Source organism: Dipteris shenzhenensis, chromosome 23 (genome assembly GCF_047967505.1).
Source record: "Dipteris shenzhenensis isolate YYH24624 ecotype China chromosome 23, Dip_SZ_1.0, whole genome shotgun sequence".
Classification (NCBI taxonomy): domain Eukaryota; kingdom Viridiplantae; phylum Streptophyta; class Polypodiopsida; order Gleicheniales; family Dipteridaceae; genus Dipteris; species Dipteris shenzhenensis.
The window spans coordinates 38,615,692-38,641,649 of record NC_141618.1 but is presented as its reverse complement, the minus strand read 5'-3'; the positions used below and the strand labels follow the sequence as shown (position 1 = coordinate 38,641,649).

Below are 25,958 nucleotides of genomic sequence, written 5' to 3'. Positions count from 1 at the left end.
CTGCAGAAAAAGACCTCCAAATAGAGATAAAGATTACTCACCCTCCTCAGTAGATGTTCCAACAGCAGTTGGAATAATTTGATATATTTCAATGGCATTTATAGACGGTGGTAATACACTGGATGGGGCGGCCACCAGTGTCAGATTTAAAAACTCCGAAAAAGGCACTTGCCGCACGAGCATTTGACTTCTAGAAAGGTTATCATAGTTCAAGATGTCAAATTCTTTTTCAAGAATTCTTCCATTTGCATAAATATCAAAGACTCTGTCTCCAGCCACAAGATCACCCTCTAACTCCACAAAATACATATATATGCAGTAATCTAGTGCCGCACTGTCATCAGGCCGAGAAATAATCTCTAAAATTGTGCCTGCTGCTGCTGTTCCAGCCACAGCTTGTGGAATAGAATAGCCAAATGAATTACTGTTGGGCAGAAGCCCATATGCATCATACTTCCTTTGGTCGACATCCCAGATACGGTCCACAGGATCATGTGGATACCTGTTATATGAAGATTTAGATTCAGCCAATATTTAACCATAGGGCATTGAGGCTGGCTCCTCTAGCAAATTTAGACAATCTTATTTCAATAATGTTGCTTAAGCTATTCACATTGATTCTCCTTAGCTCTTCAAATAGTGACATGAAGAATGTTGGACACATGCAAAGGAAGCAATTGCACTTGCACACACACACACACACACACACACACACTTGAAAGGAAATAGCAGGGCACAAGTTACATTAGCCTTGCTAAAATAAGTTCCCAAGGAAAACCACTGTTGGTCAGGAAAAGACACAAAAACACTTATTTCTGAAAAACCATTTACATGAAAGGCACAAGCTACTTCCCAAGAGAAGCCAAAGGTAAGTCATTTGAGGCATGGTTGTAAGACACGACACGTTAGACATGCTTCAGAAAAGAGTGTCTAAAGTATCTTAAAGATAAGACAGGTAAGACACGTCATTGTGGTTATAATAATAATATCTAATTAATATATGTATAACTATATAAGTGTACAACTTGCTAGCATAGCAAGCTGCTAGATTCTAGAAGTACAATAAGCTACACTTAAACAACAATCCCATCATGCGTCAATACAGTGATGAATCAACCGGCTGAGATGGATCATGTACACTCAACTTCAAACTAGTTTCCATGGAAGTCACTGCTGCTTTTCAATCTTCCATCTGAAAGCGTTTGAGTAGCTCCCTGCAATATTTCTCCTGTGAGATAAAGATACAACTCTTTCCCTGCTTCACCTCAATCCCAAGAAAGTAATGAAGTATGCATAAGTCCGTATCTCTAACTCCTCCATGAGAAGTCTCTTAACCTGAGCAATCTTCGTATGATCCCCTGTAATGATGAGGTCATCCACATGCAGGATATGCGGAAGAACAGAGTCCGCCGTTGTCCCTATGATTAATGCCAGGGAGTGGGCATCTCTATTCTTCCCAACCTTCAAGCTCCTCTCCATCTACTGGAATGAGAATCTTCCCCTTGTTGTCCAACAGATCTTCCGGCTTTGCCTCCCCTCCCGTTGTCAACTTCCACAACTTCCGAGCCACTAAATGACTCCGAATCTTCACCTTCCAGATTGGGTAGTTTGACCCATCTAGTTGCCCTGACTCTCCAAAGTTAGGGATGGTGAAAGAGAGAAATCTGGGGGAGGAGGAAGGAAGAGAAGGGGCTGAAGAGGCAACAAATGAATCCTTGTCCTCCATCCTTGCTGTAATAGCAAACAGCAAACTGAAAATGAACTTGCAGTAGAGAACTTGACCATGCAGCAAACATGAGTGTTGATTTGAGTCGCCTTCTTGCTGAGGAACTCCGTTCTACAGCTGGAAACCTGCTCTAATACCATGTTGGAAAGTAGAGGATAGAATCACTCACTCCTCTCTTCCCCGATCGCAGCTCATACAACACTCAAAGAGAGATAGAGAGATAGAGACAAAACTCAGATTTATTCTTCCACTAACAGTGGGCTGACAAAAGCTCAAAAGGTGAGCACCAAACAGCAAAGAGATGCTGATACAAAAGGTTGAGTATTCTCCTCTCCCTGCACGCTTGCCCGGGTGCAAGGCTGTCAATGCTGGTGATGAGGAATTAGGGGGAGATGGTGGGCTTTATGTAGGAGGGCCTGGAGCCCTCAAACTGGCTGACTAGGGAGTCGGCTCTCTGTCCAAGGGCCTGGGCCCCCTAACCGACCTGTATGGTCAGTTATTTAGGACTGCAGGTGGCCGACCATACCATGCTGGTCTGGCCTATAAATAGGCCCCTTTGTGGGCCTTTAAGGCTGCTGATGACAAGCTCAGATGTCCACCATATGCTGATCCAGCCCCCCCGCGTCTGCTGGCGCATTTTCCACGCAGGGTACTGCCTCCATAAAGCCGGATATGTTCATCCCTTCCCCCTATTGCCTTCTGCCCCCTTGTCCCCTCAAATCGGGGGCTCACGCGTGGGGCAGTGACATTCCAACACATTCACATTCAGCTTGTGTAGTGTAATGCTTTTTCACCTTTGGTTGACTACGGAGGCTTGATGATTTTGTTCCTCCCTCCATTGCTTCTTCTTGTTATGCAATATTGGATGGCAATCTCCTTCTCCTTTCACTGGACAATTGCAACAAGTTGTTTTTTTTTTCCCCAAAAAAAAAAAAAAAAAAGCAACAAGTTGTTTTTTATTTCTCCATATTTTGAAAATTGCAATCATGTAGCGTATGGAGTCCATAAGAAGGGAAATGCTTTGATGCCCAAACAAATGCATATTAGTGCATGCATGAGAGTCACCCAGAGCTTTAATGCAAACAACTAGCATGTAGTCAAAGCGTAGCGTGGGCAAAGACAAATGAAGGGGTCTTGGCAAAGATGCAGGAATGGTTGACACCAGGAAGACAATCCAAGCTCAACATCTCAACGATTGTAGTCCCCCTCTAGAGCCGTCGCGCCGCCCCTGGCTACCCCGCTGCATTGCCCCTACCGCCCCCTCTGCAGCCCCTCGCCCTCCATGCCGCACTCCGCCTCTGCTATCTCCCCCTCTGCTCACTGCGCCCCCGCCAACCCCGCCCGCTCTGCTCCCATCACCTCCGTCGCCTCCACCTCCACCTCCCGCTTCCTCCTCCTATCCCCCGCCGGCTCGCCTCCCCCCTGTTGATCAGGCTCGTTGGAGCTCTGGATCCGCTCCAGCCGCTATCTGGCTACCGTCCGCCATCGCCTCATCAAGCACTCCTAGGGCTCGCTTGATGATGCAAGGGTGGATGCGGACGTTGAACCTCCATCACGTGAGGATCATCTGGCTGGGTGGTGGCCTCTTCCGCTGAGGGAGGTGGATCCCCACGTAAGGGCTCCTGCTGCTCCTCAGGTGCCTCGTGGACAACCTTGCCTCTCTCTCTCTCTCTCTCTCTCTCTCTCTCTCTCTCTCTCTCTCTCTCTATGCATAGCGGGTCTGGAAGTGTTGAGATAGTTGACTCTTACACATACTTGGGCGTTGTCCTCTCAGGCCCAATCTTCACGATGCGCCTGGCCATGCAGGCCAGGATCAGCCGGGGCTACGCCGCTCTTGCCAGGCTAGAGCGACAGTGCTACCACTCCCACTTCCAGGACCCGCGAACCAAGTCTCTCCTTTTTTATTCTTTGGTCCGCCCAGCAGGCATGTACAGCAGCCCGTGGTGGGGAGCCGATCTTTCAGACACACAGAGTGGGCTCGAGTCGAGCGCCTACAGATATTGATGTTTGCTCGGATGATCCGCAGCAAACCATCGGTACCACACCAGATCATTCTAGTAGAGTTCGGCGCCTCACCCCTACAGCTCGATGCGGCTTTCCAGGCTATCACTTATCTACACAGAGTCAGGGATTTCTACTCCTCCTCCAACAGTTGCCTCCGCCTACCTTGGCTAGCCCTATCCTCCTCTATGGCCTTATCAATTGATGGGGACCAACGATGCTGGTATAGTCGTCTTTCCAGTTGGTTCACCCGACTGGGCCTCGACTTAGAACGGTTGCCTCCTTTTCAGTACAGCCTCGACGCTCCACCATCTCCCCTCTCCCCCACTGACCAGGAGGTCAACCGGCTCATTTGAGCGGCTGCTCCAGCTCCACACCTGGCGGACATGGTTTCTTCACCCTGAGCTTCCTGTGAAGCTCAACTTCTACCGCCGACACTGCCTCCAGATCTCACAGGAGGGCTTCATCACACCTCCGGGTTACACACAACTTCATCTACCACATGCGCTCCAGATCTCCCTCGGTCAGTTTAGGGTTTCGTCACACCTATTACGGATCGAGAGCGGACGCGCAGAGGGTATCCCACGAGAGGGCTGCCTTTGCTCACTTTGCGACTTGCAAGAGATCAAGTCAGAGGAGCACTTTGCTTTCAGATGTCGTATCTATTATGCCATTCGAAGCCGGTACCACTGCCTCTTCTGCGACGGATTCGGCCCCCTCCCATACATGCTGCAGTTCCCGGATCAGCGATGCCTAACCGCTTTCTTACATGAGATGACTCGCCACCGAGATACCTCTCTCCGAGCATGGCGACACGTGCAACACACACAACGTGAGGACACCCAGCGGCCCATCACTGATTTCTTCCAGTCACAGGATACCTCTCCTCAGTCTAGCCGACGACGCGGACGTGAGCGAGAGCCAGAGCCACAACAGTTGCGCCAGCGGACAGACTCACACATCCGGGTCCATGACATCTCGTCTCTGCTCTCTGCCCGCCCCACCGGGGTTACCGTTGCCCTCATCCACAGGGCCACCCGCCGCCCCCGACGACCGAGCTCGACTAGGCCGCGTGACGTCAGAGGCCAATCATCTATCGTAGGGTTCTTTCTGGCCTCCCATTTGACGGCGCCTCTATGATTGGTCTCTGACGATCACCACCTGCACATATATATTGTATCTCCCCCCTCTGCCCCATTTTTGGTGCCCCCCCCTTCTTTTTTGTATCATCTGGAGGTAGACACATATTTTTTGTATCAGGACTAGACACACCGTCCTTCATAACCTCCTTTTTGTAGAAACGGTTGGCTGGCCCGTTTTGAGACCGCCACCGTTATGCTCATTGTATCAGTTATCTTTAGTCTCATAGACCTTCACGGTCTCCCGAAGACTTTAATAAACTCTCTTTCTTTCTTTCTTTCTTTCTTTCTTTCTCTCTTTGCGTCTGGCCTCTACTTGCGGCGCTTTCGAGCCTGTTTGCTTGGTTTCTTTTTCTTTTTAACTTGGGTCTAGTCCCCTTCTAAGGGGGTCACCCAGGGGGTCTGAGACTCTTGCTGCTCCTGTCTGAGGGGACGCAGGACCTGGTCTCGACTCTGGTCTGCTGGCTTTGCCTACTTTGCGTGGGTGGAGGGGGAGGCGCTCGGCCATGGCCATGGGGGCAATCTCTCGCTAGGTGACCCATCTGTCTGCACCGAAGACACTAGCTTGGTAACCCAGAAATCTCCACTCACTAGCGAAGTGTGCTCCCTTCGAGGGTCTCTAGGAGGATCAACTCTGGGAGGGACTCTGGAATCTCAACCACCAGTCTGATCATGGGGACCCCGTCATTTGCTACAACTGAGGCAACCGGGGGACTCGAGCACGGTGCCAAATGCCCGACCTATGGAGGGGAGGATGGATTGATACTCCTTGGGGAGCCCTGGGAAGCGGAGCGTAATCGAAAAACGGGGAACATGGTGTGTCATGTCCATGTCCTCCATTGTAAAGCCATGATACCAAGGAAAGAGGTAAACTAGATGCGGGCCAAGGAGGATGGGCTCTGCTCCATGAGTGTCGAGACAGTGTCGGGGGAGCTCAATTAAATGAGGAATACGCCTCTTCCATAGATGGTGATCTCTTGGATGTGGTCACCCTCTAATGCCAAGCTCGCCTGGATTTACTCACACCTGTCTCCTTGTAGGCGTGAGGCCCACAATTTTGCCCACGAGTGCCTTGTCTTGGAGGGACTGAACTGCCTGCTGTACCTGCTGCTTGTCAGCTGGGGAAAGAAGAACCTTAACGGTTGTGGGATTCGAGGGTGCTGCCATAGAGCCCCTCTCGCCAGACCAAGGGTCATCACCAAGGTTTTCTTTCGCCTTAACAAGCACAAATGCTCCCGTTGCAGGGAGGAAGAAGAAAAAGGAAGGGTAAGGAAGAGCGTCAGAGGCGGAGGCAGGGTGAAGGAGGGAGAGGGCAAGGACGGAAGTGGAAGAAAGAGGAGGGCAAGGAGGGCGAAGGGGGGACGGCGGAAGGCGTAAGAGGAGGGGGGACGAGAAAGAAGGGAGAGAACGAGGGAGGATAGAAGGAGAGGGCAAGAATGCTGGAAGAGGTAGAGGCAGAGGTAGAGCACGCCGATTTGGAGGCCATGGCAGAAATCAGAATATGCAGCAAATTCAAGAAAACCAGTCCTATGAAGAAGGACGTGGTAACTTTAGAGGCAGGGGGAGCCAAAGAGGTCGTGGTGGATGGCAGAGAGGCCAAAATGCAAACAGCAATGTTGAATACTACTACTGTGGTAAAATGGGTCTGTGATTGCCCCTATTCCCCCCCTCCCCCTCCCCCAGATCTCTCCCCCCCTTCCCCTCCACTCCCCCCCCCTTGGGTTCCCCCCACCGCCTCCTCCCTCCCCACCTCACCACCCCGCCCCCTCCTCCCCCCCCACCTCACCACCCGCCCCCTTCCATCCGCACCTCCTCCTGCCCCCGTCGCCCCCCTCCACCTCCGTAGCAGGTTCTTCCGCCTCCCTCCCCTCCCCTGCTTCGACACTCCTACCAGCAGGCAAGGGTAAGACGACGTCTCCTTCTGCTCCCTCATTGCAGCATCAAGCCCATTCGCGGAGCGACACTGAGGCATGGGGCTCGTCCTCCAGGTCAACAGCTCCCCACCTACAGCTTGGACGCCCCTTACCACAAGACTTCTGGAGGCTGGGACCCTAGAATTACCTAGAGATCCCGGACTCCTATCCTTTACTGCTGGAGGTAACGCTTATGATCCTGCAGCCACAGTAGGGGGGTTTGATCAGCGCAGTGGGCTCTCAGACACACCCCGTTTGGAGTTTCCAATTTGCCTCCACAGGGTTGGAGAAGTGGACCCCAGAGGTGTTTGATGCTATTATGGGAGATCAGATTTCACACATGATGGACGAGTGGATGGGAGCACAGGGACTGGATTTTTGGTACGCCCATGGTGCGGAGGTGAATTTTCAGCCGAGCTTCACGCGAGAGGAGCCGACATGTGGTTTGGCGGTAAGAGTTATCAGATTGCCGCATGAGGCAAGGTGGATCATGCATACTACTAGCCCCTCTAGAAGTGTGCGGAGCAGTTTGGGCTGGAAGTCTCCTTCATGATGAAGTGGGTACGAAAGATCGGCATTGAGCCGATATCCACCCTAGTACGTCATTGCACAGACATAGACTATTCGCCCTCCAAACTCCCGACAAAGTCACACAAGGCAGTCTTTTTGGAATAAGCATCCACTCACAGGAGAGCCTTGTTCTCTGCACCCCCATCCTCATGAGCTGGACCATAGTGAGTTGGAACGTGCACGAGCTCCACGACCGTGCTCGTAGTCAACTGCAGTACCTAATACTCCGACACGAGTTGCAGAGAACAGTAGTAGAACAGTAGTAGGGCGGACAGTGGACATCCTTTTGATCCAGGAGCATATGTTCTCAGCAGCAGACACCAGACGACGTCACCACCTTCTCCCAGGGAGAGGTCCAGAGGAGTGGTCCCCTGCAATAGGACGGAGCGGAGGGGTCTACATCTCGGTCTGTCTCATAGACTTTGGCTCCAGAGGTCTACGATCAGGGCGAGCTTCAGGTAGTTTGGATGGGAGTTAGGATGGGAGAGTCCAGGATTGGGATCCTGAACGTGTATGCTCCAGCGTCGTGCAGACAGCACCGCTCGGCCTTTTCGAGGAGGCTGTCAGAGTGTCTTTCGGATGTAGACTCCTGGATTGTTGGAGGGGACTTCAACAACCTGGAGTTTGGGGAAGACAAGCAAGGCGGCGCCTCCTTCTCTGAGATGCCAGTAGCAGAGCGTAGCACCTAGGAGCACTTCATTTTCATGATCAGTGGCAAGGACCCGTGGCGAGAGCCAGATTTCAACACGATACCTGGCAGCCTCCTCTTCTCTTTCGGACAAAGGAGACCCAATGGACTGCTTGAGACTAGACCGTTTCTATGCTGGGGATTGGGCACTCTGCACAGAGGCGGCTCTATCGAGATTTTGGCAGGTACCACGATGTCAAACCACTCTCCCGTAGTGCTTCACTTAGATAAGCCTTGCCGAGGTCTCCCCCAGAAGGGGATCCGCATTCTAGAGGACCTCCTATTGGACGAGGAGATCCAACAGGTCATGGCAGGGATTTGGGAGCAGTCAGAGATGACACCGGGCGAGGGCTGGGCTTCGTGGGTGGCCGATGCGATCCAAAGGAGCAGTGAGAAGTTACAGGCTCACGTCCTTAGGCGGAGGAGGACGCTTCACGAGCGTGAGCGGGTTTTGAGGAGAGACCTCGCCTCCATAGAGCGGCTCAGGGAGCAGGACCCAGGTTCTCAATGGCTTAGCAACAGGTTCGAGAGCACTCGCCTTGAGCTTCAAGACACGGAGGGCTGAGTTCTCCTATCACTCTTCCCAGGCCCGGTGGATACAGCAAGAGGACACAATGACGAAGTAGTTCTTCTAGACCACTGGGCCCCGATCAGCAGGCGCACAGCTGCAGCGTCTCTGAGATCCGCAAGCATCATGCACATTGACCCGCAGGAGATATTAGACCTAACCACAGGTTTTTACAGCCAGCTCTTTCAGATGGAGAGGATGACTCCAGCAGGTATTGTGGCCCGAGAGGTAGTTTGGGATCATGTTCCGACAGTAGTCTCGCAAAATTCATGCAGCAGGCTGGAGGAGCCTTTCACAGATGAAGAGCTTTGGGAAGCCCTCAAGGCTCTCTCGACCCAAAAGTGTCCTGGCGAGGATGGCTTGACTCCGGCCTTCTTCCGAAACTTCTGGGAGATTATCTCCACCCCTTTCCGACTAGCATGCTGAGAGATTTTCGACACGGACTCCCTCCCTCAGTCCTTGAGCAAGGGATGGATTTGTTTGATCCCGAAAGGGGGAAATAGGTCAGACATCCGGCAGTGGAGACCGATCACTCTGCTTGATACCGCTTACAAGATCCTCGCCAAGGTCTTGAGCTTGCGGTTACGACCCCATCTTACTGACATCATCCACGAGACACAGGCAGGGTTCGTCCAGAAGCGCAGCATCCTCGACAACATCTTCACATTCTGGGAGGCAGTGGATTGGTCCAAGGAGGAGTCACAACTGCTGGCCATCCTTCTCTTGGATTTTGAGAAGGCCTACGACAGGGTGGAGTGGTCCTTCCTAGAGGGCACTATGCGGAGATTGGGTTTCTCAGACAGATGGGTCAGAGGAGTTTCTGCGCTTTATACGTGGAGCTCTAGCCAGATGCTTATCGGAGGACACACGGGCGAGGCCTTTCCTCTCTCTTGCTAGCCCGCCAAGGCTGCCCACTCGCTCCCTTCCTCTTCTTGTTCGTGGCGGAGACTTTGGGCTACTACTTGAGATCACAGGTGGCGAGCCTCACAGGGTTGAAACTCCCAATCAGACAGGAGGAGGAACTACTTGACTCTGAGTTTGCAGATGACACGGCCTTGTATGTTGAGGGCACCACAGCGAGTTTGGAGAGAGTCAGGGGAGCCCTCGCTATCTACTGCGAGGCCTCGGGTGCGCAGATCAACTAGACAAAGTCTCTAGGTTTCTTCATGAGCTATGAGGAGATAGACGAAGCGGAGCCTATCTCCCATCTAAGACCATTGCACATAATAAAAAACACAAAGTGGTCTACCATGATCATCAAGTATACTGTCATTCCGCATGACAAGCTACCTATCAATCTCTCCAGAGAGGCAGGGGAGCTCTTCAAAGAGAGTTCATGAAGCTGCCCCAAGCTTTCCGGATAGCAGCTATAAGAGTGGAGGTAAGAACCTTGAGATGAGATGAATAAAGATCCGCCAGATTCATGAGTGGGGGAGTGACTTTGGCTTCAGATGGGTACTACGAGGCCAGACAGCGAGATACCTTGATTGCCAGGTTGGTATTGACATTATGCAGCAGATCGCCCCGGTCCTTAAGAGTGTTTGGCACAAGCTTCTCTACTGGAGCTCGGCAAAGCTCTCCCTAGCAGGGCATGCCTTAGTGGCAAACCAGGTCCTTCTTACCACGGCTTGGTATATCGCCTCCTGCAAGTACTTTCGCAAAGGATGCATTGGGCAGCTCCGACGATTGGTTCAAAACTTCCTTTGGGCAAGATCGGACAGCACTCGGAATACTAGAGCCCAGGCCGCTCTTGGCAGACGGTGATCATGCTGCAAGCACTAGGAGGCTTGGGTATCATAGATCCGAAGATGCAAAGCAGAGCCCTTCTAGGCAAGTTGGTTGTTCGCGGCCTCACCCCAGGTGCAGAGCCTTGGAAGCTCCTCTTACAGCGAGGGCTTCTCAGGAACACCCCACGCACCGGAGGACAGTGGCAACCTTCACACAGGTGGATATTCTCAAAGGCCCCCCTTACAGGGAAGGGTTCCCCCTTGATGAGGAGCCTTCACAGGGTCTAGCAGAGACTAGCAAGGGGTCTCATTCGTGCTCCGCCCAGATGCAGAGAGGAGTTTGAGCGTCAACCCCTTATGTGGCACCCAGAAATCCGAGATCAGGAGGGACGTATGCTCGGACAGCGGACGCACATTGGTTGGGCACAATGGGACAGTGGTCCGGTTGGGTCTTTTGGCAGATAGAGCAGATTACCCATGGAGGCAGAGGCGAGGCTTGGCACCGTAGCGCATCTACGAGGGACAAGGCAGAGAATGAGAGAGATCGACCTAGCCATCCCTGAGTCCTGGTGGGAGGGACTTCGTGTTTGGAGGGGCAACATTTGGTTGGGGCAGTTTTCTCGGACTGGTTTCCCTTTGGGGATGATGATGCAGCGAGGCAGCACGCACCCCGGCTTCTTCCATGTACGACTTGGAGGCCTACTTCATCCGCTCACTTAGAGAGACCCTGAGATGGATGGGAGTCTTGATGGGATTCACTGGCAGATGATCAGAGTGGTGGGACGTTTGGAGAAGGAGTGGCACATTGACCCTCCTAGTATCTCAAAGCAGGATGCCCCCAGATGGCGCCTCTGACTGTGGGAGGGTAGACCCTTGAGGGAGGTCCCGTGGGATCCGGGGGAGTGGTCTAGCCCTCCAAGGGTGGCCTTGCCAAGCAGATGGACAAGATGCCCTTCTTTTCCTACACCACACGGATTGGTAGGAGGCTTCAGATGGACTCTTCGAGGTGGACCCCCTTGAGGGAGCGGCATTGGGTGACCCAGAGAGTGCCCCGGGATGTTCGTTCCAGGTTTTGGACACGGTTATGGTCCAGTTTGTGGTCGAGGAAGATATCCTACTTCTTGCAGTCCTTCATCTCTTGCCTATGTGTCCCATGGTGAGGCCGGGGACGAGCATTTTCTGAGCGAAATCTTCCGAGCGTACGAGCGAAGGAAAAAAAAAGCTTCCAACTATGCATAAATATGGCAAAAATCGATCAGAAGAAAACATAGTTTCACATAGAAATATGCAAAGTATTATAGCAATGCCTATTTTATACAAAAATCTTTAGGTGAATCTGTAGAAATGGTGAGAGCATAATGGGATGGCTTTTGAAGAAACCCACATGTAGAGTAGACTTCTCTATGAAAATTCCCTTATGATCCTTCTTACAACTTTTACTTAATAGGGGGTGACATTGAAAACCCTCTCTCAACCTATCTTCATGAAAGAGTTTCTTCAAAGAAAACTCATTGAAGCAAGCCATCCAGGTAGTTTCGCCAGCGAAACCCCTTTGAAGCAAGTCTCCCAAGGTAGTTTCGCTGGCGAAACTACCTTGGACAGCACTTTTAAAAGTGACATAACTTTCATATCCAATGTCCAAATATAGTCATTCAACCACTCAAATTGATCGGAACACCCCATTTGAGCACATCTATGGAGTTATATTTTGGAAAATCTTTCGTATATAGTATTAAATATTACATGTATTTTATGAGAGTGATATATAAGCCTAAGTTAATACTTATTTATAGTAATTTAAACTTCTTTAGAAACATGTCCATAAATATGCTATAAAAACACTAAAAAGATATTGCCATATGATATAAATGTGTTAATAAGTAATTATATATGCATAGTATTATTACATTGAGAGTGATTATGAGGAATGTTTCTTAAAGGAATCAACACTTTTTTAAGGTAATAACAGGGGTACAAAGGGATGTCTCTAAATAAGAAAATTATGTTGTGTAAAAATGAATGAGTGACTAGTCTGTATATTTTTATGATAAAGGGATCTAGTTCTAGTGAAAATAAAAGTGTAAAAACCATGTTTCCTAAAGAAAAACATTTTTAAAAATCTCTTGAAAAACACGCTCGGATAAACCTGCTCATAGGTTTTTGCTCGTAAAATTGACGCATCCGGTGAGGCCCACATGGAAGACATGCGTAAATTGATGAATTGTGGGGGCCAAGGGCTGCATTCAAAATGGGAAAAGACAGTTCTCAGCAAGCTGAAATGACTTCTGATAAATTTGACGCAGACCATTGGGTTAAAATCAATTTGTTCAAGCAACTTGATGGTGGGCATTGAAATGCCAGTTTTTGAGGAAGAGGTGGCAATGTATGCTTTCCGTAAAAGAAGAAAATACAGCATACAATGTACTTGAACGCAAGAGATGCCAAAGTAATTTTGTACATGATGAGAAGCTTGACAATGACCAGGTTGAGCACCAAGAGCAAGAAATGCATGAAAAACTTAGCCTTGAGGAGCATGACAGTCAGGAATACATTACTTACCAAGAAGATGCCAATAGTGGGAGGTCTACAACGGGAAACATGGCACAAAACCTGGACATAATTATGTGTCCTCACTGCTGCTCACAAGGTGAGTCTATGAGTGGTTTTACCTTATACACTTGGCACCCATGATGTGTCCTCAGTGCTGCTCACAAGGTGAGTCTAAGAGTGGTCTTACCTTATACACTTGGCACCCATGATGAGAGCATGGTATGTCATGGGAGTGCTAAATGTTGCTGCCATGTATTGGCACTTGTAAAAGCAAATCCATGTGCACTTAATAAGGCTGAACAAAACTATGAGGGTGATGAAGTCCATCATGGTTGACTATCAGTAGCATGCAGATACTTCTACCCTGTGAAGTGAAAATTCATGATTATGTTAAAAAGTCCTTTTGAGCAGCAAGGTGCAAACATAACCCAGTAAGACAAGCTCCAAGATTCAGCTGTTAATTCCAATGCAGTGATATTGAGATTTTGGGTCTACTAACTATAAGCAGTTTTTCCAGCTTGTCAATAATAAGTATCCATGGATGTTGGTATCACACGGAGGGTACATATATGTTTGCCAGTTCCTTGATGGCATGTTATATGCAGCTTGCTGGGATTGTCTAGGGAAAGGACCATAAGCATGCAGCCAGTGAATGGTAATTTTGTTACAGATTTGGTTACAGCATGTCTTGAATGTCAACATATGCAAGTTCATGCCTCGTCTTCAAGAAAGCAGTACTTGTTAGACTGCTTGATTGGATCTTGATTAGTGGCATATTTGAGGATTAAGACAGAGATGAGTTGCTAAGTGGTGCTCAGCTGCCGTCAATATGGCATGTGTACTCAAGGCTACAAGGCTGATAGCGTTGTGTTGTCCTTTGACTACAGCAGTAACATGGACAGTTGATCCTTTACAACCTGAAGAAATGCATATCAAGTAGGATCTGGAATCTGCCCTTTCCATCCAATACTCCTTTTTGTTCTACCAAAACAGATTTAAACAATGTGTGTTCAATTATTTTGTTGTTAGGGGGATGGACCTTAGTGTATCCAATGACAAGAAAAGACTGTGGTACCATGCTTACATGACCCCTGTCGGGGCTGATTTGTCTTTTAGATTATTTCGCTGTTGGGAGGCTAGGTGCACCATGTTTTGGCAGATAGACCAAGAAACCCCATGACTTGGAAGAATGGCTCACAAGATTGGTAGATTTTTACAATCTATTTAACATATGATGAGGACAAGTTCATGTATGCTAGCAAGCAATTGGATGTTTGTGCCCACACTTGATTAAGAAAGATGAGGGAGCAGAAGGAAAGAGGAAGATTGTTGGAGTCAACTAGAGTTAGGATATATTAATTGTTTTATTCTTTAAGTTCCAATCTAATTTCAAATTAAAATGGTTTCACTCTTAGGATGCAAGCTCGAACATACCATCAGCGGAGGCGAGCGATAATGACAGGAAGGCAATTCTTGGGAGATTTGGCTTTGATGGCTTCGACGAGGGCCAAGGATCAGGCGGAGGTCACGAGGGCCAGGGCGACGACAACAACTCCGACTAGTCGAATGGGCAGTAGTAGTAGTAGTATTAGTAGTAGTTTGTATATACTTTGACATGTATATGCTTTTGTCTGTCGGCTGGTTTGAGCGATTTTGCATCACCCTTTTCGAAAGGGAAATTTTGTAACAAACAAGGTTGTATATACTTCGGCATGTATATGCTTTTGTCTGTCGGCTCGTTTGAGCGATTTTATATCACCCCTTTTGCAAGGGAGATTTTGTAACAAACAAGGTTTGAGAGTTTTATCTCGCCGGGTTGGGTTGGGCTTATAGCACACTAGCATTCCTTCTTAGCTCTCTCCTAACAATTTGCCCCTTACAACACCCTTCCAAACTACTTAGAATCCCACCAGCAAGCTGCTTGTTGCTACTAAAATAAAATTTCAGAACTTCTTAAAAGGTAGATTTGTAAGTAATTGCTTGCTTTAGGACTCTACTTGCCTGAGATGCAAGCCAAAAAGGACACCCAGTAAGAAAGAGGCATGAAATCTGCACACCTACGCCAGCATGGCCCTTCAATAGAGCCAAGGTGTCCATTGCATAAGGCCTGCAAATCAGGATGCTTGCCATCGCGAATTATTTGCACTCCATTCTTTAGTGGTGCCAGAGCCCTTCCATGCAATCTTACATTGGCAAGAAAAAGTATATGCTTTCCATATGTGGTGGAGGCCCCACTTTTCCAAACTGTTGGGCTTGATTTCACTTGCTTTTACTTTCTTCTCAATTTCGTTTCAAGCCTTCACTTCATGTCAATTCCACAATGAAACTTATGGGGAGCTTTGATAGTTGTATCTCTTTTTAGCAAGGTTCCGTCTACTTAGCAATGCAGTCTGATCTAACCATAGAATCTTGATATACTACAGGCAATTCAACAATATTTGTTGCATGGCCACTCTACTATGGCCTCTACTTTTTCAAGATCCATAGATTCCTTGTTAGGATATATTGTATCCCGAAACTATATAAAATCACACTCAGTTTCCTCTGCAATAAAATGAATTGAAAAGGAAACACTTTCCTCAAGTGTTCAAGGATATCCATTTTACTTTATCATGAAAAAAATGACACTATTGATAAGTTTCATAGACATACCTAGGGCACTAATTACTTCAAAACTTGTTATGGTTTAGTTAGAATGTAATGTGAAGTCGAACAGATTGGCTGAGAACAAACTTTAGAGAGGCCAGGGAGTAGTTTAAGATAATGCAATGGTGTAAATAGATATAAATTCATTTATTTAGAAAAGGTGTAAATAATTGAAAATATATGTATGGCTTTTGTGTGTGACCTGGTTTGTGGTTATTTCCGTTATAAGGATTAAACCATCGGTCAAAGATTTATTTTTTCAAGGTTGGTGGTGTGGGTTGCAAGGTGACTGTTAAGCCATAAGGCTTACACTGGTATATGTGTGGCAACCACATACGAAACCTATCAAAGAGGGTATGGGGTGTGGATGTAGGGTCTATGTGATTGATAGCTCCATTTAAAAATAAGTAAAGCAATTGAACCAAGCTGATGACCTACCTCTTGCGTTCCAATGTGGATAGTGACATGATCCGAGTCCCATAACATTCAGACCTCTCCTGCAACACGACCATGCATTGTTGGTACAGGATGACTTTACTGAAATAAACTGGTGTACTAGGTGTTGGGTTCCCGCTACCTGCGTTCCTCTCTTCTGTTCGAATTATAAATGAGAAAACGTCTATGGAAACCTAGCACGTAACAAAGCACATTTGACCGCTCCACCGTAGTCGTTACAGCTCCATAAATGTGTCATTTTGGTGCTTTCAGGTTCTTAGGAATTCGCAATTCCAGTACTGCAAGGTAAAACACGAATTGATACTACGGCCATTCAAACAGCACAGGCTCAAAGCCCGAAGTATTGCTTCTCGAGTCTCAAGTCCAGATAGACTTCCTGTATGAACCGGACAAACGAAGCATCCGTTGCCATGCCTGAATTTCTAAGCTTTCCTTTTTTTTTTAGACATAACACCATCACGTTCAAAAATATAAGATTTTGTGCCTGAAGTGTGGCACACTTCTTACCTGTACAAGGATCTGTAATTTCCGCTGTCAACGCGTGTCAATTTCCTCAACATGAAGGATGCACTGCCCCGGGTGTACAGGTTGTCGTGCACGGGCCGTAACTCTAAAGTTGTAAGGAATGGAATGCCACCATAAGGTAACGATATCAGGCAATATGCCAACTTCGAACTCTGGGCTGCCAAGATCACCTCGTATGATTCAGAAGACGTTGTTGTCGTAGAAACTTGAAATGCTATGGTGGCATCAATGGAAACGCTGAATATCGGAGGCTTCATCTTTCCATCAAAGTTACCGTACTCGAAGGTTCCTCGAATCAAATATTCTTGTCCTTTCAAGGTCCTCAGTGAATAACAATTTTTAGAGCCGTTTGGAAAAAAGCGAGCACTAAAATTCTTTCTTGCAATGTTAATGCATCTTCCTGGATTACTCAGGAGCCCATCATCAGATGACCACAGAATGCCAGTATTCCGATTAAGACTCGTGTACCCATACGGCAAGGCACAACTCGTACTAAGAAAACCTGCAGCCAACAGACTGTATTATAACGAAAAAAGTTTCCCGCCATACCGATCAAGCACGTCCACCCCAACCCATATCCTGAAATACTGGTGAAGCTTCGCCAACACTTGAGTGTCGTCCGCAACGGATGTAGTACCGTAAGTCTGAGCGTAAATGCAACTTCTAAAACAGCTTCACAAGCAAAGTATCATGCGCTATTCCGAGAATAGAATCGATTGATAATTCCCCCGCATGGGAAATGAGAAATGTCCAAATACTCGTACCTGGTTGGGCAACTATGCATTGCCACATGAGAGCCAGGAAGATGAATGTACGTAGGAGACAGAATCCTGCCATATCAAAGTCCGAGATTTTTACAAGTCAGAGAGGGGTGGTGTAGATCATCCAGCCTCGCCCTTCGTCCCTGCGAAGCTCGACATCTTTTCAGATGCTCTAGCCCTGCTTCTTCTCTAGCTAGCTAGCTGAGAGGGAAACGATCTACGGATATGAAAGAGGATGAGGAAAGATTGATGAGAGAAAGAGGGAAAATCATGCAACTGTGGAGATGCATGCAGAGGAACTGATGAAAAGATGTGCTCGCGAGGACGAAGAAGATGAAAATGAAGAAGATGGTCAATACACTTTTTGATTTGAAGTGACCGAGAATCTTGGGGATCCGAATCTATTTAAGTGCGGGGTAGAATCTACATGCTCTTGTTTTTTCAAACTGAAAATTTAAATGCTCAACCTCTTTTTTTTGTTTATTCCATGCCCCCTTTGCTTTGCTATGGCCATTTAGTTGAAGCAAAAATGTTCCATTTTAGAGACTAAGGATAGCCATCGTAGCAAGTGTGGAGAAGTTGGGTTCGCATACTCTCTCTCTCTCTCTCTCTCTCTCTCTCTCTCTCTCTCTCTCTCTCTCGTTTGGTGAAATCCAATTGTCACTATATTACATCCCAAGGAAACGGACAATCCTCAGCTACTCTCTCTCTCTCTCTCTCTCTCTCTCTCTCTCTCCAATTGTCACTATATTACATCCCAAGGAAACGGACAATCCTCAGCTACTCTCTCTCTCTCTCTCTCTCTCTCACACACACACACACACACAAGAATACCCATCACACTTCAACATACACCTTCTTCTACCCATTGTCCATAGTTCCAATCTAGCAATGTAAAGGATCACCCCCTAAACATCATCATCACCATCGAATATGGAACACACTCTCGGATTTTTACCTTGCATGGGTGGAATCCATGGGAGGAGTGCATATACTACATACGAGTGGACATCATACAATCAATCTACACCCTCTCTTCTATTCAACACGTTTCATTAGGTGTTCATTTTGGAGGTGGCACATGGCTTTGAGTGCAAGCTTTGATTGTGTTATGCCACCCACTTTCCTATCCACCTACATTTCAATGTCCACAAGAATAAGTTATTATGATGAGTGTCAAATTTGGGCTTTAGACTTGTATTGATCCCTCGTGGATGAATAAGACCTCTCTCTCTCTCTCTCTCTCTCTCTCTCTCTCTCTCTCTCACACACACACACACCCACACCCACACATTTACATTTTGGCAATATAGCAAAATTGTACGACACCTTACAACTCAGTTCCATACTACATGTCTAAGAGCTAGTGGATGAAAGATCTAGGCTATGGAGTGTAGTAGTGACCCATGAGAAGGAAGACAGGAACACAATCATACAAAGAGATTACTATATTCATTCAAAAGGAGCCTTTAAGTAGGTTGAAGCTAACATCATTGATGAGCTCATGGAAGAGAATCTCTAGATCCACAAATCTCTCCATCAACCTCCTTGATTTTCTTAATCAACACCAAACACAAACACACCTTACATATCACTTATTACACAAATCCATGTAAGCTATTTGCAAACACACATATGACTCTAAATCCCAAAGCCATGTACCCACCACACACACACACACACATTTTTTTGTTGTGAAACCACTAATTCAATTAATCAAAGCATTTTACAAATCATGCCAGCAGGTGTGGCAGCTAGAACTAGTGGGGAAAAACTTCTAAAATTTGCAGGGAAATGTCACCTAAATCATAAGCATCATACAGGGACATATGCAAGGAATACTTAAAGGAAGCATATGTATCTAGAGGCACATGAGAGGACATGCAATGGTTTCTATCATGCCAGATGGTCCAGTATGCCAAAAATCTAACTCATAAAAACAATGGGCTATAGTCATCAAGGGATGAGTAATATCTGGCAAATATCCAAAATTGCTTGGAGAAGGTATGCAAAGGAAAGCGAATGCGAAGGCCGACTGTTAACGCCTGAAGTAGATCCTTGGTGGCTAGACAATTCCATAAGAGATGTGAAATTGTTTCTCTGGGACAACAAATCAAAGACAATTGGCAGGTGCAATACGGCGTCAGGCTTGGTCCCCACTGGCAAACCCCCCCAGCAAACATCGCCACATGAAGACCTTCTACTTTAGAGGAAGTCCATTCTTTCATATGATACGCAAGCATCTTGTCCACCACTTTAGTGTTTTATTCATCTGCCAAAGGTTGTTGGCAGGATTTTGTATCCATAGTACAGTGATCAACAGCTTATAAGCTCTTGCAGCAATCAATTTCATCATCAAAACGGTTTGACAACCAGTCACTAGTCTTTCAAGTTTCCAATCCTCCAAGTGATCCTGCACTTGAAGATGCGGAATCGGGAGGAAGGGCTGTATCAAATCCCTCAACTTGTGCCATACAAGCCTAGAGTGCATGCCCAAACCACAATGCCAATTCATTGTAGGGAAGGACATGAAGGTACCATCATCCTAAATGACATCTCGCACATATTTGACACCTTTGCAAGCAAGAAAATATGCTTTTCAAGGTTCTACCATAGGCAGAGGTGTGGAAAAGAGTCTACTCCATTGTATGCTCTCCAATGCCATATTGTTTCCCATATCTGGTGGATGTCAAGACCAACAGAGGTATTGCAAAATAACTTGTCAATCAGCAATTAATCACCTTGAAAAAGGACTACAAGGGAGGTTTCCTTGAAAAGAGCAGGTAGTCAAATCCTAGAAAATGGTCTACCAGTTTCCAAAGGCATGTGTATGAACATGAGTGCACATTCCCGTAAGCATTTGTGTCCATGGCTCCTACTGAGCTGCAAAAGTGAGTAGCATTGTAGCTTTTCTAACCACCAAAGTATATTGTATGTTTAAGAATGTTGGACTCTCCATGCATTTTTGGAGAACAAAGTACCTCAACTTTGAGGAGATGGAGAGCTTTCTTGACTTTTTTTGTTTTCTAAAGGTATTCCATTGCTTGCCACATAAAGGCATCCAATGTTTTTTTATCCCATGCTATAAGTGGCAAGTGAAACTATATATAAGCTATGATGCTTGCTTGTACTATTTGTAGATGCACATGTAGCGGCCAAGTAGAGATCTTCCAATAGTCAAGCTTATATTGTATATGCTGCATTACCCAAGAAATTTTCGAGAACTTTCCTCTTTTAAAGAGATGCACCATCCAATCCAGAACCCCAAGTGCCATACTATCTATCTTGGTTCTAAAATCTGGCCTGGCCATAGTATTTCATCACAATCTTTTGCAGTCAGAGGCAAGAGCTTTGACTTTGAAAATTGATATGTACCCCAACAGCCAATCCATATAGTCCAAGTTTCCATGATAGAACGTGTGTCTGAGTGAGTGTTGCACGAGAAGATGAAATAGTCATCTTCTTATGCTTGAGCCACGAAGTGTTTGCCACTCGAAAGTGGAAACCCATGTAAATTGCCTTCTGCTGCAAGTTTGTCCATGCATAACAATAAAGGATGAGTAGAAATGGCATAAAGTTAAGCACTGAGATGGCATCCTTGCTTGACTGATCTAAATTGACATCCAAGGGCGGGAGAGATCACTACCAACCATGCAATGAGTAGAACTATTTTGATATAACCAAAAGATAGCAATGCACATTCTTGAACCAAAACCCATTCTTTGCATTACCTGAGCAATGAAATCCCATTCCACAATATCAAAAGCCCTAGCAATATCAACCTTAGTACATCTTGATTTGTATATTTGACATATTCTATTCCTATTATGGATTAGCAGTTTTGTCATGAATCTGCCTCCAAAACCATACTGAGCCGGATGCAATCCTGCATGAAGAGCCCCTTTCAATCGATTGACCAACATTTTTGTTATGAGCTTGTCTATAACACACATCAAAGTGATAGGTCTCCAATCTAACATGGTTTCACACATTTGTTTTTTTGGGACCAACTTTACAAGTCCCTCTTTCCATGAGGGGGGGAGGAGCTGAATCGCCCAACAAGGTTAACCGTTTCAAGGATCAGACCTTTGAGTTGACCCCAATATGCATGAAAGAATTCCATTATAAGCCCATCCCATCTTGGGGATTTCCATGTACCCAAAGAATTCAAAGCATCATCAAGCTCGTTCTGAAGAAAAGGCATATCCATATTGAGAGCATCATGAGGAAGCACTATAGGCATGACAGTATTCAAAAAAATATTCCTGGCTTCAATCTGTGAGAAAGTAGGTAGAAAATATTCAAATATTTCCAAGGTAGAGGAAGTTCATCAAGAAATGTGTCAAGCATTCAATGCAAAAATTGTCGTGATTCATGCTTATGATAAAAAAACTCTCCATGAGTTGTTTGGTGGGTGTTTGAGCCTCACACTGACTAGCTGGCACTCAAAACAAAACCAAAGAAAGTTGCAAAGAGAAATAGTGTGATCAAGGTGGTCGATACAACAACCTAGAGGAAATTTTAGAGGTAAAGGAAATATGACAAAGTCAAAGTCATTATGCAAATCAACGAACAAAAACTTATGGTTAATCTTGATACACCAGAGCAAAATGTAGTTGCAAAAGGAAATAACACACTACAGAGTTTGTGCTAGAACATGCTTAATGTAAAAACATTTGCTAAATCCCAATCTTTTAACCCGAGAAATGCATTGCTTTTTTCTAGAAGTGTACAAACTTTTAAAGAAGCTTTTGGATGGCCAACCATTGTCCTCAAAAGCCTTTTGTCTTGCATGAATTTGCCATTTCAAAATCTTGCGCCGGTCATTTTGTCTTATGCAGGTCCTAGCTACAAGAAAATCAAGCATTTCATCATTTTGCAATGGTCGAATCTGACACAATTCCAAGTAATCCTACATTTTCTATTTTGTAATTGCAACATTTTGTCTTTGATCCCCTAAATATTGGCATCCACTTGATGACATACTATATCCTTGTGGCAAAAGAGTGCCAACAAGCTACATCCATATCTTCAGTGGCTTGCATGAGTAATGGTTGAATTGCATGCTTCACCATTTCTGTAAACTATCAATGTTCCAGATACCTTTTATTGACAATAGGAAATGTTTGCATAGGTAGCCTGAGATCAAAAGTATGCATACCAAAATAAAGACCTGTCCAAAATGGTGAGTGATATGAAAGCATAAGCGAGTGATCCACCCACATGTCACATATGAAAACATTATTCAAGTCTACATGAATCAAGTACCACCTATCCAGTTGGCCCAGTATTGCGAGTGTGCATTGTGATGAATGTGAATCCTTTATCATAGGGTTTTGAAAAACCTAAAGAACAATAGCATGCAGATCTAAAATCATAGTGGCCCAGGAAGTGAGTTCAATGGTGAGCATACTAGATTGATGTGTTGTGTTGTCTTCAAAATTTGGAGCATTATTAAAATCTCCACAAAGGAGAGCATTTCCACTCCATGGATAAGCTACAATATCTGACCATAGACCTACTTTGAGGGCAACATTCTGAGGGGCATAAGTAGATGTGACTTCATATACTTCTACATGAACCAGGCATTGTATTACTAACCATCTACCATTGTTGAGATCCCGTTTGCACATCAACAATGCGATAGAATAACCATCACAACCAGAATAAAATATATCATAAGTTGCAAAATGTGCATATTCTCCAACAAGCTTGTGTTGATTATGCTCTTGCAAGCAAACAATATGCAACCGTGTTTTAAAAACATAATGCCAAAATAGCCTCCATTTGTTTGGCTCACACAGGCCTTGTACATTATAAGAGACGCACTTAGTGGTATATACATGAGAGAAAATGATTTGAGGGAAGAAATAAAGAGCAAATCAGCAATCATCATGTGCCATGACATCAATGCTATTAACCATATCATTTGCAAGATGTGTAGAAGTAGCTATATCGTGTTTCCCTTTCACAATGTCAGTACAAAGGGAACCAATCACAGTAACATCACAAGAGGAAGAAGGGGAACCATATGCAACTTCACTCTCATCCCATGCTCTTGATATTGGAAACCTCATAGAAGACAGTGGTGGTCTTTTAGGGGCATGTCCCCCATTCGTCAGATCCTTTTCTTTACCCTTTGGTTGAGGATTTTCTTTGACATTGTGCTGAGGCTGAGATCCATTGGGAGATACAATACTCATTTTAGCTTCTCCTTTCCCATTAGGTGCCGTAGGAGTTGCTTTATAAGATGGGGGCAAGTTAGACTACAACACTACCACACTGGGGGAGTCTGATGCAATAAAAGAGGGCACTTTGCATGGCCAAATTTGTGACATTTGTAACATGCACTTGCAGATACTCCCCATTTAAGCGCAAAATATTTAGCGCCCATGTTCACATTTTCAACCTAGATTGCAATAGAATGTATACTAGGCTTATTTGTGTCCCATAAATGCAAAATCTATTCCAACTCCCTATCCAATGAGGAGGGCAATCCACACACACACACACACATATGTATAAACACCACCCATTGCACTTCAACATAGACTTTCATCTACCCATTTTCGACCTTTCTTAGGTCTTAAGAGAACATTACAAGATAGTTTCTATCCCTAGTTCCAATCTAGCAATGTAAAGGATGACCCCCCTAAACATTATCACATCATCATCATTGAACATGGTACACACTCTAAAATTTTCACCTTGCTTGGATGGAATCCTTGGATGGAATCCATGGGAGGAGTGAATATGCTAGATAAGAGTGGAGATAATACAACATCTCCCTCTGTCTCTCTCTCTCTCTCTCTCTCATGTGCATTTCGGCAATATAGAAAAACTGTACGACACTTTACAATTCAATTCCATGCTGCATGTCTCAGAGCTAGTGCATGAAAGACCATGGAGTTAAGTAGTGACCCATGAGAAGGAAGACAAGAATACATCGATCATATAAAGAGATTACTATATTCATTCAAAATGAGCCTTTAAGTAGAATAAAGCTATAAAACATTTGATATCATTGTTGAGCTCATGGAAGAGCACCTCTTGAGATCTACAAATCTCTCCATCAACCTCCTTGATTTTCTTAACCAGGGTCTAGCACCAAAAACAAACACACCTTACATATCACATATTACACCTATGCACATAAGCTATTTGCAAACACACATATGACTCCAAATTCCAAAACCATATAACCATGACTTGGCTTACCCTATCCAGGTTTTCCCTTCCAACACCCCCTCAACCGAAGATAGGGATTTACATAAAATGATGGTCTATCAAAATTGCATATTCTTGAGAAATGATGAATACTCAAAAAGAGGTTCAATACTCAAAGTCAGAACTAGTAGCCCAAACAGAACCCTTGACTCAAAAATATAAAGGTTGCATCCCCTCTCAATGCCGTTGCTTTTTTATTTTTTGGCATATGCACCAAGCAATGGACAGAAGCTATCCTTTTAGGCTTGGGGGCAAAAACAAAGAGCTCAAAGATTTCAATTAGTCATTTTTGTTGAAACTTGTCAAAACCCCCAAGGTGCAAGCCTTCGATTTTGTGCTTAGAGTGTAATGCTGATTTTACGTTGCAAGATTTGTTGGATAGGAACCAATGGTCAATAAGGTAGGAACAAATGGAGATGATAAATTAACGATGAGAAATGTGGTCACTTCCTCTAGCAGCATGTACTCATATTCTCCGAAGTGCAAATCTTTTGGAATCGCTCCCTTGAATATGGCAAATAAAGCTAGTAGAGCATATGTCTGGGAATATTGATGAGCTTGTAGTAGCAACACATGCAAAGAACCTTTTGTTAGACTTATTTGCAGTGAAAGCACTCAACATCAGTACAACAACTTCTAAGCAAGTCTAGCACATAAGCAAACATATATATCCTTTCTTGTTTTTGTTATTGGCAGAGCTAAGAGGTCCATGAAGAATCGCCAGCTTGCAAAACAAAATCTACATAAACTCTCAAACTTGACACAAACTACAATAAACATCCCTCTTTATGCAATGAAGTTGCATGAATAGTTTGATCACCAAAATCAGATGTAATAGAATGGAGATTGTTATCCATAGAAAATTAGATATCTGATGGCAACCGCTTGTAGAAGGATAACTATGAACTATTCAAACGGGCACTTGCGAACTTCTTATAGAAATCGTGTATCTTTAAAAAAACAAATTCTCTCTCCTCCATAGCTCTGCACATATACTGTAGAAGATGATGTGCACAGACTAGCAGGGTGAAAACTATATGCACATGTAGTAAATGGGCAGTTGCATTGGATGAGCATAGGTGAGTTAGAGAGAAGCATTGATCTTTGCCTCAAATGGTAAAGCAACAAAGGCAGCAATAAGTCTTGGTCTAAGAGCTGAGCATAGGCTCTGACACTGATTAAAATATCTAGGCTATGGAGTGTAGTAGTGACCCAGGAGAAGGAAGAACACATTGATCACACAAAGAGATTACTATATTAACTCAAAATGAGCCTTTGAAATTATTGATGAGCTCATGGAATACTTACTTTCTCAATCATGGAATACTTACTTTCTCAATCACATGCCAAACACAAACACACCCTACATATCATGTATTCAACCATACACATAAGCTATTTGCAAGCACACATATGCCTCCAAATCCAAAAGCCATGTACCCACCATGACTCACACTATCA

General features: G+C 45.3%; 1 protein-coding gene across 5 annotated transcripts in view; it reads right to left on the bottom strand.

Moving 5' to 3' along the window:
• The window catches only part of LOC147887353 (nodulation receptor kinase-like), an 86,502-nt gene extending 68,921 nt beyond the window's left edge, over positions 1–17,581 (bottom strand). For all 5 annotated transcript variants that reach the window (XM_087394204.1, XM_087394205.1, XM_087394206.1 and 2 more), the window contains exons 1-3: positions 17,274–17,581; positions 16,492–17,011; positions 42–502 (exon numbers count right to left, since the gene is read on the bottom strand). In XM_087394204.1, the coding sequence (XP_087250330.1) occupies positions 42–502; positions 16,492–17,011; positions 17,274–17,346 (1,054 nt within the window). In that variant the 5' untranslated portion in view covers positions 17,347–17,581. The remainder of the gene's footprint in view (positions 1–41; positions 503–16,491; positions 17,012–17,273) is intronic.
• Positions 17,582–25,958: the final 8,377 nt, after the last annotated feature.